General features: G+C 39.5%; 1 protein-coding gene across 1 annotated transcript; it reads right to left on the reverse strand.

Annotated features, from left to right (window-relative positions):
* Positions 1 to 2,460: 2,460 nt before the first annotated feature.
* On the reverse strand, positions 2,461 to 19,206 carry EDF1 (Endothelial differentiation- factor 1; the record flags this gene model as incomplete). Its single annotated transcript, XM_051219222.1, has 4 exons — positions 2,461 to 3,525; positions 10,704 to 10,937; positions 10,976 to 11,082; positions 19,197 to 19,206. The coding sequence occupies 4 exons, from the start codon at positions 19,204 to 19,206 to the stop codon at positions 3,520 to 3,522; spliced, it is 357 nt and encodes a 118-aa protein (XP_051068314.1). The 3' UTR covers positions 2,461 to 3,519.
* Between the last annotated feature and the right edge of the window lie 2,315 nt (positions 19,207 to 21,521).

Here is a 21,521-nt window from a genome sequence, read left to right on the forward strand (position 1 = left end):
TACTCGGTTTGTTAATTAACGACAAATACAGCTGGGATAAATGTATTCAAATAAATGCCTCCAAACGCCCTGGTACTGTCAAGGATGGGGAAAGTCTGCTCTCCTTCGAAATGCTCTTACATGGCTACGCGTATATATCCACTACCAGGAAAGTTCTACTCACAGGCTTCTCGTAGGGAGGGTGATGTTTACGAAATTAAGAGGATGAAAAGCGAATGTCCGGCGCCTTAACTATCTAGTCACAGAAGAGATTCGTTTGGGTGACAAAGAAGGACTTGTTGGTCACAGATCAGATAACAGCTACCGTCTACTGCAACGTGTTCAGACTACAACCTATTTTTGGCTAGCACAAACTATCGCCAATGCGTTACCTGGTGTCCTCCCTTTACATCTCAAGTCTGGACTCAGATTGATAACAACCACTGGCGTTTTTGTGTACAAAACTGCCGCTCCTTTTGGAATACCTGTATTGACTCTGATCATGCACTTGTTTGCGCTAATCTTTATGTTTCAGTGGCCAACAAATTCATCGCCCTAAACAGATTGACGTCAGTAAATTGGTTGCAGCTCCTGTGGCAACTAAATATCAAACTCAGCTAGGTTCAAGGTTAGCTACCATCCTACCGAAAAGTATAGATGAGCATTAGTTGCAATTGTATGACGCCATGACAATGGCGAGTAAAGTCGCTTATAAGCACTGGGTTTCTTCAGGCTCCTTACAATTCACTGAAGCCCGTCGGTCTACTCCGGGTGACCGTGAGTTTAACCACAAATGACGACTGTTACGCAATGAAGTAGGGCAGAGCTTGAGTAAGCACTGATAAGCCTGGTGGTCAGAGCGTGCCAATGAGTTGGAAGCAGAAGGTGCATTTCTTAACTGACGGAAGCTTTTCTAACTCATCCGAGTCACTGACAGAAAGAAATCTGGCGTGAGCTAAGCAATCTGTGATGATGACGGGATGCAAAACACTTACATCTGTCGACCTCCCGGTTTGGCAGTTAGAGTGATCCAACATCACGGAATAAATTGACAGTTGTCCGTATCTTTGAAAAGGGTCTACTTAGTTTCTGCAACAACTACCGGGGGATAAGTCTACTTCTAATTTCGTCCAAACTATTGGCTTCCGTCATACTTCGTAGGTTGTTCAAAACCTGGGAAAGATTAACTCTCGAAGAAAAGACTGGTTTTTGTTCTGATCGAGCATGTATTGATCGTATATTCACCCTCCTACAAATGTTATAACACCGTCATACTTATTGCAAGCCAACAATCATGGTGTTCATATCTGGATCGCTTTCAGCTGGTTGGACAGGGCTTTTCTATGGGATTATCTATTATAGAAAGGTGTGTTTGAGAAGTTTATCAACATCTTAAATGCCCTATATGAAGACACCTTAAGCAGAGTGAGGCATACAACCACCCCTCTCCATTGTTCCATTCAAGTATTGGGTTTAGGGAGGGTTGTCCAACCTAACCATTCCTCTTCAACTTCGGCAACGTGTGTTCGGGTGCCGCGACGACAATTCACTTGATTTCATCATCTTGAAACATCCACTTCAGTGGCTTGAACATGTCCTACGAATGTCATACCACAAATTCCACATCGTGTATTATATGTTGCTCTGGGACTGGTTGAAAAAAGCCAAGAGGTGGCCAGTGTATGACATAGTGTCGTGGCATGAAAGAAAATTGTATAGGTCTGGCTTCTGTTGGTTGGGGTCGTAAAGTTGGTGCAACACAGTGGCTTGAGAAGTTATCAGACATGGATCAGAATAGAGGCAAGTAGTGGTTCTGTAGTGAATTTCTTGTACTTCCTTCATAACCGGGAGAATATTTTTCTAACTGAAAGACTTCTTTCTGGTTAAATTTTTTGCTAACTGATCTGTTTCTCCTATTACTGTTATTTCACTCTCATACACTAATTTCTGTTCATTGTTGTTCGTCTTTTAGTATATGTACCTTACATTCTCTATTTCTTCACAATGTCCATATTATTGTGTGGCGCATATGTATTTGGTGCCTCAATGTACAAATGTTTATTTGTTCAACTAAATAAACTGTACAGCTCGAGTAAATCATATCGTTGAAAAGAAACTTTACTTCGCTAAATTATCTCTAGTTCTTCTTTAATGATACCATAGTTCGCTTTCTTTATTTGAGCTCGAGGTTGGTGATGTATGCATACTTATTAATAATCCTATCATAGGAATAACCGGCTATCCAGTGATCAGTCTGTGATAAATACAACCCATAAATTCACTCAATTTTCATAAAATCTCATCAACATTATTAAATTATTAATGATGCGAAGGTAACATGGTACATTAGTAGTTAGATTATCAAGTAATGAAGAATTTAGATTAATTTGTATTGATAACAAAATACTTAAATCAGCTGCCTTTGACTAGCCATTTTAAATTTAACAATGTTAATAAAGGTGCAGAGACGTTACTTGAATATACACATGTTCAGAACGTTTTATTTAACACTACTAACTAATAAAGTAAACACAAATCTGCCAAAAAAAAATGCAAGTCTATTTGGTAAATATTTATCCTATCTGATATTAATTAATGTAAGTCCACAATATGTTCATGAGATAAACCAGTTATATGAATTTAGTCATTATTCATTGATGACATTAATTTAATGAAGTTGATTTGCAAGACATAGAATTATGGAATACAATTTCAGTTTGGATGAAGTGATCTGATTAGATCAACAATTCATATATTGACTATTGAATAAGATTCATTATTTTCAGTGAACTGTATTTGACATGTAATTTTCTTTTTGTTTAGATAGATAGTTTTGTGAAGGTTTGTTTTATATGTTAAGAATAATGTGGTAACTTGGAGAATTATTGGAAACATGAAAGCCTCAACAGCTTTATTGGTTTTGTTTGTGATTTAATACAAAGGAATCGGAAGATGGTGATACCTCTACTAAGGTCCTACTCACTGGCTCTATAGTAACGTTCTCGCTATAATATGTGAAGGTAATAAAAACGTGAGTATACACTGACCTCCTCATTTGTTTATATTAATACTGAAATGTTTCCGTAATTATTTAGTATTGCTAACGTGTATTTTCACTACAAAGTTAATAGTGATTCTGGTATATTAAAGATAATATGCTTATATTACTGAGATAGCACTTTTGTGAATGAAAATAAGCTTCATATATACATCTAAGTCCCAAATAGATTTAAATGCATTGTACTGGTGCATTAAGGAGCGTTTTAGTCATGACGAATACCAGTTATATAGGTAAGATAAATAATACCACAGATTTAGCAGATACTTTTAGTTTGGATTACTGAGTCAGTGCTTTCCAATTTCGTCTGACAGATTCACTGAATAACAGCAATATTATTTCTAATATAAAGACTACTGATTGATTTTACTTTATCTGCAAACCATGTTAATTTGACGTCATCGATGTAACTACTTTAAAAAACGGACGGGCGAAGCAGAATCCAGAAATCAACTTCCGGAATGTTGCATTAAATTCGAATATCACATCTAAAAAGTAAGAAATTTTTTGCATATAGCTCAAAAGGTTTAAAATGATGATAGAAAGTCATTTCTGCCACGACCGAGGAAGAATAGTTATGTTAAACGAATTTAATGCACAATTCTGACTCCAAAGATTGCGTATAACACTACCAACACTATCTCTAAATCCTAACCCTAAACTCTTAATCCTAAATCAAAGCTTAAAGTTGTGTAACCATATTTTATGAACGAACTAATCAGATGAAGCCTCTAGGATTAAAGCACTTTATTCTAACCCTGAATCCCTAAACCCAACATGAAATAACGTGACGACTTTCTTAGTAGATTTTCGAATCTATTTAGGTCCTTTTAACGTTTTGAGAATATGGACAATCTGAATTCACAATGACGAGTTTCATGTCGATAATTCTCAATCTACAAGCAGTTACCTACCGAAGACTTTAAAATATTCATTGACTGTTGTTTCTTAGCCCGGTTAATTATCACGTGAATTATTTGCCAATCAGAGCGCGACCTATGCAATCTTACCACTGTGTCAAACCTATAAAGGTCGGCCTGTATGAGCAGCCTAGCGTTCTTATTTTTCTTTTGTCGTCCTAACCCTGCCAGTTGAGTCCAGAACACCGATACCAGCCTCCATTATGTGAATCGTTTATTCTAAACGTACTTCGTTCACATACCCGACCGTTGTTGCTACCTTGACGTGGTGGTCGGGCTTGCCTATCGTGATAAACCAATCGAGCTATATTGGCTGGAATAATCGTTCCTCAAGGTCATACCACGCCAGACAGGTCGGTTGAAGAGCGGTAAGACTAAAAGCAACAAACCCACGGTCCGAGGGAGAAGTCGTACTGCTGACTGTACAGAGGTGTGACAGCAGTAAGGTGTTTCCTTCAGAGAACCAGCATAACAGAGATGCTGCCTTCCCACAAGGAGGAGTGGGGTTAGAAAAGGTCGACCCCAAAAATGCACACCTCGCCTCATCCCACGGAAATCCGTCTCCGGCGGTAAGGTCTCAACAAGTACGGAGCTAACACGAAAATTAAACACGAAATGGTCGTGTGTGACCAACCTCAAGCAGTTGTCCTTAGGGCACTGCGATCACGCTCTCAATTCATTAAAACCACCTTCAATCCAATTTCCTTTTCAGGTGTCTCCAGAAGAACCCTTCCACGGTGTGGGCTACCGGGAAATGATAGCCGCCCTCATACGTCTAACAGCACTCAAGACCACTGTATTCATAATCAACCACACTCTTCAATTCCTATTATTCCTCCTACATCGACTTTCAACTCTAAACTTCCTCTTTCGGCTTCTTCCTCAAGTGTCACCATAGCCAACGATTATAGTGCGCAAAACACTGTCCCAGGTCTTCTGAAACCTCGCTCCAAACTACACATTGGTGCCTTTAACCTACGCGCCCTATGTCGAATCAGTCACCAGGCTGCCTTGGCTAAAACCTTAGAATCTCGTACCACTGATGTATGCTGTGTCTCCGAAACACGCATACAGGATCCCAGTGTGTTTATTCACTTCACCCCACCTCGGCGAAACGGAGAGCCGACGAGATACACCCTCCGTTTATCTGGTGACCCGATGGCCAGTTCTCGTGGACTGGCAGGAGTAGGCATAGCACTAAGCATGAGGGCGGAACAAGCACTGCTAGAGTGGATCTCCGTCAACAGTCGTCTATCTGCTGTTCGGCTAAACGGCTCCGTAAGAGCTCGGAAGGATAGTGACACACGTCGTTGCCTTTTCGTCGTTCATTCCTACGCTCCCACTGACTGTAGCCTGAATAAAGTGAAAGATGAATTTTACAGAAAGCTCTCTGAACTTTTTCAGAAAGCTAAACATTCAGACATAGTACTCGTAGCAGGTGACTTTAATGTACAGATAGGTAGCTTAAACTTAACAGAAAGGCATTTAGGTGGGCATTTTGGTATTCCGGCACAACGAACAGATAATGGTGATCGTCTGCTGCAACTGTGCTCAGAAAATCGTTTATTTTTAGTAAACACAAATTTTAAACATAAGGAGAGACATCGTCTAACATGGCGACGCCCTACACTAAACCAACGATGAACTCAAATAAACCATATTGTCATCAGTCATCGTTGGAGAGGGTCGGTAGAAGATCGTCGCTCATTCTGGAGTACCAGCTTGGACTCCGACCATGCCCTAATACGGGCACGCATCTGCTTGCGCCTCGCTGGACGCAAAAAAGCCACAGTAAGAAGACCCATTAAAACTAAACTGAGTGGCGAGAAAATCAAAAGTAGGTTTCAGGAACAACTGAGGTCACACTTAGGTAGTTTCGAAAACGAGGCTGACCCAGATGTTGCTTGGGAAGATATACAAACAGCTGTGGAAACAGTCGTGACATCTATTAATGATTTAAACCACAGAGTTACAAGGAACCAATGGATTTCTTCAAGGTCTATTGCACTGATGGATTCTCGTAAACTCATCCCATCAGGTTCTGAACATGATGAAGAGCGTAAACAAATCAGATCTAAGTTAAGCGAAAGTCTAAGGAACGACCGTGAGCAGTGGTGGGCAACGAAAGCAAAAGAGATGGAAAAGGCGGCGACTATAGTGAACACAAGACAGCTCTACAGACTAATAAAAGAAACTGGAATTAATAAGTCAAGTGTAAGTCAGACTATTTCGGCAAAAGATGACACTTTCACCTGCTCCCAGTCCAGACGTTTAGAACGATGGGCGGGACATTTTAGAAAACAGTTCAGCTGGCCTTCAGCTACTCCACAACTACCCTCCATTCCCAGACAGTGTGGATGGAACATTGAAGTGAGTCCCCCAACTTTAGCTGAAGTTCAAAAGGCTATAGTTAATCTGAAACGAGGAAGGGCAGCTGGTCCAGATGGATTGTCTCCAGAGGTCTTTAAGGATAGTGGCCGAATTTTAGCGATTAGGTTGACTAATATTTTAGCTAAAATCTGGGAGTTGGACGTTATCCCATCTGACTGGTCACGATCACTGATTGTCCCAATATATAAGAAGGGGTCCAAACCAACTTATGATAACCATAGAGGGATTAGTTTGACTAATATAGCATCTAAAATACTGGCCTCAATAATTATCGGGCGCATAACTAAGACTCGTAAACTGTAAACACAAGAAAATTAGGTGTCCGTCAAGGCAGTCCACTTTCTCAATTCTTGTTTAACTTCATCATAGATCTACTGATGGAAATAACTTTCTCGTCGACTGAGTTCTCGGGTATTGATCTCCATCCAGGAGGTCCACTTATCGACTTAGAATACGCAGATGACAGTCCTGTTTGGTGAAGACGCTGATGAAATACAGTCTTCTGGTAGCACTAAGCAACAATGCCAGGATGTTTGGAATGCGCTTCTCTCCCTCTAAATGCAAGTTGTTGCTTCAGGACTGGTCTGCGTCAACACCTGAACTAAGGATAGGGAGTGAAGTAGTCGAACGCGTTGACAACTTCACTTATCTTGGAAGTCTGGTCAGCCCTAGTGGGTTGGTGTCTGACGAAATCTCTGCATGGATTCGAAAATCTCGTTTGTCTTTTGCCAACTTACGTCACTTATGGCGAAGGCGAGATATCCGTTTATCAATAAAAGGACGAGTAGACTGCGCCGCAGTCGGTTCTGTCTTAATTTACGGAGGCGAAACGTGACCATTCAGTCAGCTACAACGTAGGACCAGGCACATATGTGCATCGGTCCAGGTTGCCATACCGCATCAGCACAACAAGATGAACACCGGATTCATAGCAGTGGTTAGGTCAAAGGTAGTAATATGTAAGAGAAAGATTGCATATAGAGATATAGTACAAGAAGAAAAAATTGGTTCGTAGAAAGAAAGATATGAAGCGATTTTAATCTCTTAGTTTAAGGGAAGACAGGGAGTGTATACACCGACGCCATTGTGATCGATTCTGAGCCATGTCACCAAGAGTCTCCAACCATTGGTTACGATAGTCACGCGGACCCCAACCAAGTAGTCTGCATCTACCAACATGGCTCAGACTAGAAGTTAGTGACTTCAAGCACTGATGCCACGTTTTGGTTTGGCCGAAACGTGACCATTAAGAGTAGAAGATACTCGTAAGCTACTAGTATTTGACGACTGATGCCTTACAAATATTGCTGGCATCTGCTGGGATCACCGGGTAAGTAATAGTGAGGTCAGACACAGGGTATTGGGGAATGATGGTTAATCAGTTGATGAGGTTGTGAATCTTCATCGACTGAGATGGTTGGGCCACGTGTTGCGTATGCCTGAATACCGATTATCACGACGCTCTATGCTAACTAGTGTTGAAGACGGTTGGAAGAAGGTTAGGGGCGGCCAAATCAAAACGTGGTATCAGTGTTTGAAGTCACTAACTCCTTGTCTGAGTCATGTTGGTAGTTGCAGACTACTTTGTTGAGGTCCGCGTGACTATCGTAACCAATGGTTGGAGACTGTGTGTGACATGGCTCAGAATCTATCACAATTGCGTAGGTGTATACACTCTCTGTCTTCTATTAAACTATGAGATTAAAATCGCTTCATATCTTTCTTTCTATGAACTAACTCTTTCTTCCTGTACTATATCCTTATTGCAATCTTTCTTTTATATATTACCACGACTGAATTAACTACTTTTATGAATCCGGTGTACATCTTGTTGTGTTAATGCGGTATGGCATTTTGGACCGATGCATATATGTGCCTGGTCCTACGTTGTAGTTGACTGACTGGTTCATATACAAACCAAAATGGACCAAATCACACCATAAAATAGGAAATAAAATTTGTACAAGATCAAGCCAAAATGTGGCTGTGAATGTGGGAGACTGTAATTAATAAACTGAGTCTAATTTAAGAACAGTAGATTGTGTAATAGTAATCTACAGGTCAAAATAAATCTTATAACAAGAGAAATAAAGATATACATAATCTAGTTACTGAATAGATATGCAATAAGTATATATATAATATTAGTCCACTAATAGTGCTCAGAAGCTACCCATAGTTTAATCTTCACTAGGATATAACATTGACTATGGAATAATCGCCATCAACCAATTAATTCGCAATGGAATAAGAGTCGGATTAAGAATTTTACTTCACAAATGATTATTGAAAAGTAAACCTGATGATCCTCTGTAAAAATCTATGTATGAAAAGTCAATTTGGAAGGGTCGACACATGGATTTGCAAAGTTGAGTACCGCCGAAGCAAATGAAAAACCTGACCTGTCTGAACGAGGGCTAGACGAATCTATGCTAAGGATGCAATCAATATCAAGCTTGAAAGACTATGGGAGATACTGATCAACGATGGACACCCACCTAGACTCATTGAGAAAAATCTAGAGCCGAAACAACAACGTGAAAGTGTCCTTAGTACCAGAGACTTTCTTTGTAAACATTCAGTTTAAAGGAGATACTGTAGCAGAAATTCACAGGAATAGACTTTCGAGATTTTCGGGAAATACATTCTGTTAGGTTAAACTTCGTTTTATTTTCTCTAGTAGACCTACAACTCGCAGTTGTGTGGAGGATAAGCTCTCGCTTTAGGGTCGAATCAATGTGGATCTACCACTTACTTGGCCATATGGAGCAGATAGTTGGCTGAACAAGGCGGGTTCTTTTGAAATGCGTCTCCAAACACTACTCTGCCTGGAGTTTTAAAGGACTATAAAAGTCAAAGGCACAATCTTGGAGGACATAGTTAATTTTAGTGACACCGCCTCACAAGAAGCCTCTTTTAAATTCATAATCAGGAAAGTCGGTTCAAGGGGACTCCAAACTTATGTACAGCAGACGATATAGCTATCTACCAGTTCAGGTCTAACCATAGCGTACAAAAACAGTATGTTCAGTCTTCCATTATGCCATGGTATAAACCTTTCCTTCCATCTTCCATAATCTATGGTTTATTTCTAATTTCTGCTCCTTCCCAATTATTTTCAGAAATCATGAACCGACCAATGTCGGAGCATCATTGAAAAACTGGGAGCACTAAACCGCCGTTTCGTCCTAGTACAGGATCCCTCGGCAATGCGTACCCGCGATACCGCAAGTGGGGTTCAAACCTAGCAGCCTCAGCCACCTGAGGAGTTCGGTACTAGGACGAAACGGTTATTTGGTGCTTCACGTAAATTTTCAATCAAACTGAATACAAATACGAACTACAAATACTTACATACGCCGTCACTTTCTATACATTGAGCTACGGGAGTCGTATATCACTTCTCTTTTAGTCCTTTTTATATTTTAACTGTTATGTAACGCAAACAAGCAGCAAGTTTCTGTAACAAGCATAATTCATATCAAAAATGAATTTTATTGAGTGTACTTCAATAATTTGCCTCCTAAAAGTTATCCGGACAATTGAAATAAACAAGACTTTCCCTCCTACCCAATAAGAGAATAATTTTGAAATCAACTACTGGTAGATATAATAGTATGGAAAAATCGTTCACGACTTATTGCCCTGAATAATGTTAAGGGATAAAAAGCAGCATAAAGACATGACAAACCAACTTATATTGTCCTTTAGGTGGTAACTGGAGCACTTTTTTAGACCCAACATACAGGCTTTCTAATAAGATGCAGCATAAACAACTTGATTTCTTTGCTTACTAAAGTTGTTGGGATGCTTACAACCACTAATTGCATGTGACTTGCGATCGCAGTTACGGTGGGCACATTTCACGGAATACATTGTTGAAATCTCAAGCTTACCAATAATAAAAGTTTGATCGATAATGGAATGCATAGACTGGTCGGGGATCCAATATCTCCTTTATCCACTTACAATAGCCAATATGGGGTGTCATTAACGGCAGCTGCCAATGATAAAATAAAAAATACGTAAGGAAATAATTATATTCAGATACGCAGCAGCAAGTCCAGAGCAGCCTATTGATTTAGTCGTAAAATGACAATCTATTTTATAAAGGTCAATGTACATATCACTTTAGGTCATTTAGAGAGGATAACAATGTTTGACAAAGGTGAGAGATTATAAAACTCTGGACTAATTTTTCTTCGAACTTCCCAAAGGCTTTCCTTTATCTTTACCCCTCAATTTAACTCCCAGAGCCCTCTCTAGTTTCGAAATAATAGCTTGGTTTTTTACTGCACGACCTTGTTCGTACTCTGCAATTACCTGCAGCAATGAGCAAACACTGAATATAATACCTGTTGTTTTTCGTTAATTTTGGTAGCCAAATCTTTCTGTGTCAAGTTTTTCTCCTGCCTTGCCTGCATTATAATTTTACCAACATCCATGTCAACCAAATCATTGTGCAAATCCTCTGTATCCTCCTCTAGTTTAGCTGTGTTTTTCTCGATAGTCCGCTGCTTGTTTTGACCAGCAGCCCATCGTTTGTGAGTTTCAATGTGATCACCACGGCGTTGTGCCGCACTAAAAGACTATATTTATAAAATATAAGCATGGTAAACGAAGTTACGGAATTCGACTTAAGCGTCACTGTACGGACACCCTCCATCGACAAATAATGCACAACGACATCTACGAAAATTATAACAATTGCGAAGGTCACACTTGTAAGAGCGGCTATTCCAACAGTTGCAATACATAATGCAGGTTACTGATGTCTAGGATTTTCGGAAACAGGATGTAAGTGGCACCGTAATTGATCGAAGCATTCTAAATTAGTGGAGGTGAAAGTTCAACTCGTTATTTTTAGTATTGTATGCAAAAGTAATCCGGTTTCTGTTCAAATTTTTTCAGGTACTTGTGCAAATGATAAAATTGATCTTGCAATGGTTTTCCGCCTCTAGAAACACTGAAGAATCTGGATACAAACTTAGGTATTTGAAATCAACACAGTTCGTGTTTGGAAAAGTTAAAATGGTTGTTGGTCTTACGAATACTCCAGAGGGAGAAATTTTAGTAAGTAGGTGTAACTAAGAGGCGGTATTTAAAGCGCGTTCTACAGTACAGTCCCCACTTCAGACATAGCGAAATAACTAGTCAATTTTCTTAGATACATATATTTCTGCTTTTCGAGACGGAAAATACTAATATTTCCGTATAGCTGTCACTTTATCGCACATGGAGTAACTCAAGGTTTTCCGGGTTTGACGTCAATTCAGGTCCGTCCGCAAGCTTTCCTGCCTTAACAAATGTGTTACCTAACACATATCAAACTCATATCTCTATGATCCTTAAAATCGTTACTTTTTATTACTCTTGACCTCCGCAACCGAAAATACGGCTCGTTAGCACTTGGTTTCGCCTCAGTTTCCGACACTGACTTACAATCGGTGCACCACTATAATTAGAGATTTATTCTATGATGATATTCCAGAATAATAGGTCTACATAGTTTTACTAGCATCGACAAGATCGCAACAATTTCGAACTTCCTACGATAGCTTTACTCTACCGGAACAATAGTTTTTAGTTGCCCGTGGTCTGATTTTGTTTACAGATAAGTGAATGAAAGTAAAAATGGCTCAATAGTCACACGCCGTTTGGTTATCAAACCTGTCCAAAAGTCAGGGGAATCACTCCGCCCTGTTTTCAGAGTAAAAAGAATTTGCGAAACTCCGAACAAACATGTATGAAGACTGATCGTAGAGCAGACCATAGACGGTCTCCTACCCGCTTGGCTTAGTTTTCAGTAGAGACGATGGACAACTCCACATGTAGCTCTTCTGGAGTTGCTGGCGATCCCAAGCCTGGGTAAAGGAGGAGGGTTGGGCATGAAGTCGGCAACCCCATCCCATAGAAAAAATCTCGCTAAAGAGCTCCAACCAGAATAAACAAATTAAACCATTTAAACTCTGCCCTCCGAGTTCCAGGAAAATTTTTGGCGCCTCAGGATGAAAGCTGACATTCTTCGAAAGTCACGAGACCGATGTCCCTTCTAACAACCAGAGCAACAATTTTTATAGGTACGTGATACGTCCGGACAATGTGGAAGCCGGAAAAACCAGTCAAGTCGCAACGGAAATGAGGAGATACAAATTGGCAGTGCTCGGAATCAGCGAAACCCATTGTACCTAAGCTGGACAGCAAAGGATAGATACAGGAGAGATGCTGTTATACTCCGGTCACGAAGAGGAAAGTGCTTCACACATCCCGGAAATTGCTTTGATTCTGCCCAAAGAAGCGGGTAAAGCACTTCTAGGATGGGAATGTTATAGACTCATGATCATCAAAACATCCTTCAAAAGAAAGAATGAAGCAAATGTAATGAATTTTATGTGCCGACCAATGATAGCAATGACGACGATGATGATCAGTTCTACGAGAGGCCGCGATTGATCATGACGAAGCGCACAGGAAACGACCTAACCGTCTTGATGGGATATTCAAACGCTAAGTTGCAAAGGACAACAACGGTTGTGAAGATATCATGGCACGATATGGACTAGGAGAGAGAAGCGAAAATGGTGAAAGATTTGCAAATCTATGTACATTCCACATATTTATTATAGGTGGCATAATATTCCCATAAAAAGCTACATGTCTCACCGGAACACACCACGGAGAACCAAATCGATCATATTTGGATCATTAGAAAATTTACATGGTCAGTGGAAGGCGTTAGAACCACGAGTGGGGGTGACGTAGCTTCAGATCACCACCTGGTTGTAGCCAAGATAAAACTTACGCTACAAAACACTAAACAGCTGGGGAAACAGCAGTACAAATGTTCAATACAGCCTTCCTCGGAGATACTAAAGAAATCAACTAATTCAGGATGACTCAAAACAACAGGCTCCAAGTCTTACAGGATCTATTGAAAAAAGAAACTAAAGGGAGGACAACTGGAAAGCAACCAAAGAAGCACTAATTTCAACATGTCAGGAGGTTCTGGGTCACAAGAAGCATCGTCGTGAAGAATGGATTTCTATGGAAACTTTGGACAAGATTCGCGAATAAAAGAACGCGGGAACAGCAATCAAGAACAGCCGAACACGAGCGACGAAAGTCAAGGCATAGGCTGAGTAGACAGAAGCAAATAAGCAAGTGAAGAAGAGCATTAAATCTGACAAACAGAAATACGTGGACGTACTAGCAACGACGGCGGAATAAGCTGCAGGAGAAGGAAATATGAAACAGCTTTACGATACAACGAAGAAACTAGCAGGGAAATACAGTAAACCAGAGAGACCGGTCAAAGACAAAGAAGGCAGGCCAATCACTGAAATTCAACAACAGCGAAACAGATGGGTAGAATACTTCGAGGAACTCCCGCTCCAATGAATCTACCGGACATCGAAGCAGCACACACAGATCTTCCTATAAACGTCAATCAATCGACGACCGAAGAAATCAGGATGGCCATCAGACAAATCAAGGGTGGGAAAACAGTAGGACCTGACAACATACCAGCTGAAGCACTGAAGTCAGAGATCGAAGTAACTACAAACATGCTTTACCTTCTATTCAAAAAGATTTGGGAGAAGGAACAAGTGCCGATGGACTGGAAAGAAGGACACCTCATCAAGATTCCAAATAAAGGAGATCTGGGGAAATTTGAAAACTGCAGAGGCATCACACTACTGCTAGTACCAGGAAAAGCTTTCAACAGAGTGTTGCTGAACCAGGTGGAAGACGCAGTAGACGCCGAACTTCGAGATCAACAAGATGGATTCCGTTAGGATCAGTCGTGCGCAGACCAAATCGCGACGCTATGGATCATTGTTGAACAGTCGGTTGAGTGAAACTCGTCACTATACATCAACTTCACTGACTATGAGAAGGCGTTTGATTGCGTATATAGGAAAAGGTTATGGAGACTTCATCGATCCTATGGAGTTCCCGAGAAGATTATCAACATTATCCGGAACTCATACGATGGACTATAGTGCAACGAGTGCATGGAGGACAGCTGAGAGCTGTATTCCAAGTAAGGACCGGAGTCAGACAAGGCTGTCTACTCTCTCCATTCCTCTTCTGGTGGTTGACTGGATTGTGAAAATCTCGACAACTGAGGTAAAACACGGGACGCAGTGGACATTTCGGAACCAGTTAGACGATTTGGGCTTCGCAGATGACCTAACCCTCCTATCCCATACACTCAAACAAATGCAGATGAAGACAACGTCTTTACACGTAACATCTTTATAAACGAAGTATGCTGACCCAGTCAAATCAAAAGTTAGAAATGAAGGAGTTCAAAAACATATGATATAACAAGAAGCGATTGTTCTAAACTGACTAAGCGTTGTAGAGGATGCACAGCAAGGCGTACCCACTCGTGGTCTGGTGTGGATGCATGACCGAGTACCTTCAGTTAGGTGCGTCCTGTAAAAGTGATGATTTATTTGTTTGAACACATAAACACTAGTACAAAGGGGCATCAAACACACTTGCACCACACAGTAACAATCAGGCTAGTGGTAGTTATCACTGATTTGTATGAGGAATGTGATACTGCCTGGGAACATGAATGGAAGCAGGTGGTTCTTTAGGGGGCCACTCCCCGAACCCTTGACATAGACATCTAATCCACAAGGAAGTGGAGCAATGTTAGTATATACAGTTCGATCTGAAGATAATAAATAAATGAACAAGACCCACTATTGACGAATACAAAGATTCAATACAACAGTAATGCGACGGGAGTATGTAATACCATTAGTGGGCAGTTGTATTTATGTTAAAAGGCATTAACCCCATTGTATTATCTGACAAACAACATTTATTGACCAATGTGAGCAGTATGTCCAACAGACTATAAACTTCAAAACACGACGCTGTAAAAACCTGTCGTCGTCGAATAATCAATAATAAAGCGCTGAAGATTAACAAAACTTGACAGACAGTAGCACAGAACAAACTGCACTGAGCTGAGATTGTTACTGACCCTAAGTTTTATGCTAAAAATGACCTTTCATGGTATAGATAACCATAAAGAAATCATAAAAAAAGATCAAAATTTTTTGTAAGCAACGATAAATAGTGGCTAGCAGTGGAATCCAGGATGCGCGTTTCGTCCTATTTGGGACTCGTCAGCTGGATATACCTGCATCTCAGAACTGATGTTTACTCTGGGACTCAAACCCAGTACCATTCGCTTCAAACGCCATCGCGTTATCCACTCAGCTACTGAGTCCCGATAGCCACTTGCTTGTGCAATGGGATGGATGCAGGTACATCCAGCTGACGAGTCCCAAGTAGGGCGAAACGCGCATCCTGGATTCCAATTCTAGCCACTATTCATCATTGCTTCAAAAAGCGTGTGAATTAAGGCAATATCGAGGCGTACGCACAGTATGCACATATGCCAATAACAAACCAATCAATTGCAGTCTTAAACCTCAGTGGGAAGATACAAGCCAAACAATACCAAGTGAAAAGAACAAAATGACTATAAAAAACATGTTATCATTTATCATTCACTTGAAAAGCTTTTTAGTAGAACTTGCTTGTAAATTTGTTGAAATGCTAAACACGAATTTATCAACCTCCACGCTCTTAAGACCATCCAGTGGGAATGTTATGACATCATCCTTTGAATTGATAGTTCATATCCAATCCTGAAATATCTTTACCAAATTAAATGAAGTGAACTGAGGTGCAATGTGGAATATCGTAGGAATTAGTTTCGATACGTCGATGTGTGACTTCTCAATTCACACGTGTCGCTGAGTATCAGTAATTCTTCATGAATTCAATACTGGTTGTTGTTTGTATCGAAGCAGTCATACAAAAAATGTCTTTTATGAGAGCACTGTATTTTTTGTGAATTGCATAAAAGTTACGGCTATACAAATACAAATGAGCGTTATCATTGCACAAGTACCTTTTTCAGTAGTTTCTTTGAGTTAACATGGATTAGAATATTCAGGAAAACGACAATGAACCCTTATGAAGTCATCTTTCATGATGAATATATTCACACAATGAAAGACTGAACACCTGACTATAAATTGTTTATTGCAATTCATTGGTTCGAATGACTGTTGATATTGAATATTTATGTCGTGTAGGTTGAGCAGACATACTTTTCCAGTTAAATCCAAATTAAGGTTGTGATTAGTATTTAGGAATTACGATTAAATCCGCCACATCGGTTTGGGCTGACTCTGAGAATATACGACGCCCCCTGTTGCGTCCTTGTTCTTTCTCAAGCATCCCTTGACTTAATTTCTGGAACAAAGTTTCATCCATAATTATCCGGGTAAGGTTTATCGAGTCCCAGTACACTCCAATATGTAGTCCAGATAATTCAGCATCGGGTACACAATATCTTCCGTTCCGCTATTAAATTTGACTTAAGGGCTTGGAGAGCAGGCACACTTCTACCATTATACTTCAGGCACTTATATGGATGTACATATGAATTATAAAGTCGTGCACCAATACAGACAAGAAATGGTCGATGGCTGACAAAGTCAAACACGTTAGAGAGTTGGAGGAAGAGCAAATAATTATCCAGTGGTAAGTTAAGAGTTGTAAAAGGTATACCAACAGCTTGTACACTGATAGAAAACTTTTGCGTAGAACAATTTTAAAATAGAATCAACCACTTAAGCGAGCACCACATAGTAAAAGTAGAATCGATAGTTTACATAATAGTCACAAAAATACATAATCTTTAATATCTACTTCAGTTTATCACTTATAAAGTTTTCAAATCTTCTCTTAATGAGATATTAAAGTTGGTCGTGCCACTTCTCCGTTCCGAAGGTCATAGAAATAATTGTCTAGTTATTACAATGGCTTGAGCACATAAGCATAATATGTCCCGACCATTATTTTTTCTTCGTGAAAAATCACCTCAATCCCCCGTCAAGTTCCTAATTCGTTCGCGGAAATTCTTTTAACCAGGGATTCTCTCCGGTGAAAAACATTACTTTGGCTCGCCTAATTATGTCAACAAGAAAGGATTACGGCGTTTCAATGAAATAACGAGTCTGAACGATTCATTAGGTGAACTGTCACTAAAATTCTGTCACCTGGTGCAGTAGAATAACGATAGTTTATTGCTTTTTATAAATGAATCAGTTTCTCAACTCTGCCTAAGACTCCAACCCTCAAAAATAACCCCAATAAGAGCGCTCAGCGGACTTTTTATACAAAGGACACCACGCTTCACACGAATAATACTATTAAAACATAGATGCGAAAGCCTTATTTGTCTATAAGCAACTCCTTAAAACGTCTAAACATTAAATTGCTCTGGAGTAAAAATATTTCACTTGTAAATTTTCAATACAGCACTTCGCAAATGCAGTTATTTATTCGTCACTCAGTATATTGGGTCGTAAAGTTTTTGTTGTTAAATAAAGTGACGAAGCAATAGGGTTTAGAGTTTATCTAGACGAGATAAACCATGAATGAAAGGACTTAGTGTCGTAATGACAGCAATATATAAGCCAAAGTAAACAAATTTACAAAATGCTGCTTGGGAATTCACTACCGTTGGATCGTTGCAGACTAATGAATTTAGCAGTCCGGTGGCCTGCTTGAATATTTGGGCTACCTGTTCCTGCTATGTGGATATTTCAACAATTTGTTTCCTTGTTTATCTGAACAGAGCGTTACATCAATTCATTGCATAACCTATTTAGGTGCATTTGTGAAATATTTACGACCTCTCTCGGTACAAGTTACAAAAATGTTCAATAGGAGACATCGTGGTAGCTGACAATATACACTGAAACGAATGAACATTATTCAGGTGTCGACCCCTGAAATGCTAGCATCTAACTGGTGATCGCTCAATATTTATCGTCAATATCGATCAAGAAATAAGAAGCGGAATCTCGCTGGAATACTTTGTGCTGAGAAGTCTTGATTGCACCAAGAACATAATATTGAATTGAACTTATAATGAAAAATGGTTGTCCTGTCTTGGTATCATCACCTAAATATAATCGCGACTAAGAATTTACTTATATTAACTAGATCTTTACGGATAAGTGGGTAAAAATGAGAATATGTAGTGGCATTGAGTCCTAACAACAATCCTCAAAGCTGAACATGAGAAAACTGGGAAAATGGACTTTCAACATGTAACACTACGAGAAGGTCAATAATGGTGGATGCGGCAACACTGTTTCGAAATTCAAGTTATCGGATGGAATGGCTCGACCTTGCTGGCGTGGTCATATTTATGTAACAGCCTTTCATCTATATTAAATATACTGTTCTATCTCCAGCCTAAATTTGTTCGTCATCATAAATTGATGATTGTTACAATACGATGAGTCAGGATGAGCAAGGATGTGACTTACGCGTAAGACGTTGTAGATTAGACAGTTACATCAATGACAAATCTACAATTTTAGTATTAGGTCTATTATAAGAGAAGTACTAATAACGAAGTAAAAAATAGTTCTATAAATAATCGATATTCTCAGGTCAGATAATCCCAAAACTGAAGTTTCCAAATCAGAATTTTGTAAACATGAACGAGATATTATTTCTTAAAGACAGATTTACCACAGAACAACAGTGCTAAGGTGTCTTTGAGTGCACTAGCAGAGCGACAACCGAAGATCATAGATGAACTATAAGGATGAAGATTACAATTACGAATTTGACAGGAAAATTTCTATGAGAGGTCTTCTCAAGTTTCCTCCGATTATTCTTGTTTTAAATTAACATGATGTCAAACCGTTGACATAAGGTCTTGTTTAACTAAACTGAAGATGTTGGTGTGGAGTGGTTAGTCACTGGTGTGACTATTCCCGAATACTTACAGATGAACATTCGATCCTATCCTCAGGTATCTAGCGCTTGTTAACTAACCTTTCCCTTTCTGTTCAGTAAACTATTTTCTAACAGAGGAAATTTGAGTTATACGGCTCGTACTTGAATTTAAGAAGGTTTGCATAGAAATAATAAGGTATAACTTATCGAGAAATGGATCTATTCTAAAGTGTGGAGGATTATGGGAGAAACTAAGAAGCCATAACGTTTTCGTTTATTCCGTGTTTATATTGCATAAGCGGTTCTGATCGTATTTCTACCGACCTAACCGATACTACTTAGCAGGGTGTCTTGTCCAAAGGGTTCTTAGAATGAGACAAATTCGAAAATGCATCCAAAGGTTTCCAGCTCGTGAGAAAAAAATCATTTCGAAAATCACAGGTTATATGTACTCATGAAGTCCATGTACGAAGTACGCTGTTTTTTTATGAACCATCCATGTAACAATCCCATGCAGCTGCCACCTCCAGGGCAACATAATTGTACAAGAGGTTGTTGTTAACAATAAAACGTGTGTCTACCTTTGTTATACAGACACTCAGAAAATTATAGGAGATGCTGAATTATATGGACAAACATTAAAATGATATGCAACCGAAAGTACGTTTTGCAGCAGCAATGTCGTAATGAAATATTCAATAATCTCAAATTACTTTGTATATCACAAACGTTGATGATCTATGTCGAATGGTTGGAGGCCTAGTAGAGTTACACGGGAATGGTGTGACGAACTAACTGAGGTCGAAGACACACCTCGTGGTCAGCACCTTACGTGGATTGCTTCGTCGACGTGTCAAGGTACTATAGACGTTTCGAAGACTGTACGACACGAAGGACGTTATTACAGAAATATATTACTCAAAGTAGATACTAGCGAAAGTAAGACCACACCCGAATAGGCCAGTCCATGGCGTACGATTAACTGATGCGCGTTGGTCGTCCTTGATCTTTACAGCGATCGATGATCAGTTCGATATTCAGTGACTCAACTGTGGGATGATTTTTTAGGGCTCAGCGATATTTCACTGGCCCTACAACTTCCTTTCATATTCATAGCAATTCGGGAAGGCGGGAGCTATTGTTAACGGGCATAGATGCTTACGGTATGTTTGTGTATTTCCATATATGACATGTGTGTCAGTAAATCATTCCTTTGACAGTACTCTCGCTGTACGACTTAGTGCAGTAATTCGGCATAAAAAACATTTGAATTCTCGTTCATAGTTAAAAAATAAAGTTTTTCATAGAATCACTGACTCTAGTGCTCAATTTCAACAAATACTGCGATAACGCACTAAAAGCCAAGGAAACACCTTGCTATGTCACTTTATATATCGACCTTTTTATAAGTCTTGATTACCTCACACAACTAGTTATAAAGATTTCGGGCCCTTCGATATAGATCGGTAAGGTTATCGAATCGATATGTCCTTGTTTTCGCCGTAAATCGTCCCAACTGAGATCAATTTTCTCTGGCTTATTATTTGTAGTTTCCTTACTCCAGTACCAGTACCACTACCAATACACCATGTTGGATGAGTGCTACAAGAATGCCATTTTATACATCATTGCAGGACTTTTTCAAGGCTGATATTGTTCTCTTGGTACTGGTGTATGTAAAATTGATTATGGACATATGCTTTGATGTCAGCAATGGTAATACTCCCTCAAATCATGTACCTTCTAGCGAATAGTTTCAAGGAAAGTAGTTGGTAAATTGTTTATAAACGCTGTCACTGTTGTGAACATGATATATACATATGAGAGGACTATGAGCTTATCAAATTACTTAAGATTTTCCTCTGATTTTTAAATCGACGTTCACTATATGAGTCAATTATTTCGGGATCCACAAGTTGAGGAAATGACAATTCATGAGATTCACAAATGAATATCCACTGATTTATGTGCAAGTGTATAAAGGTTCAAAATCCTTAAGGATGAATGGTCACGCTCAAGAAAATAAGTACAGTGGACATATGATTGTAATTATAGGGAAATGTGCTAATTTAAAAGTTCAAAAGGTGCTTCACAGGATTAGAATGATACGTTTCACTGGCCGGGGTAGGGGTGATAATTACCATAAGAACATCGTTTCAGTTTAGAATACTACGGAACATGGACAGAAATAACAGTGAATTTTTAAGTTATCAGAACTCGTAAACCATGAAATTCGGTTATCTAATAGATAGTGATGATACATTGCGCTCACTCTTTAAAAAAGTCCGGTGTAACGGGATTAAAATCATCATGTATGATGTTGTTAATAGATTTTGTTTTCTTTCTATTGCAGGGCAAGCAAGAATAAATGCCTT

The sequence above is a fragment of the Schistosoma haematobium genome, chromosome 2 (assembly GCF_000699445.3).
Source record: "Schistosoma haematobium chromosome 2, whole genome shotgun sequence".
NCBI lineage: Eukaryota > Metazoa > Platyhelminthes > Trematoda > Strigeidida > Schistosomatidae > Schistosoma > Schistosoma haematobium.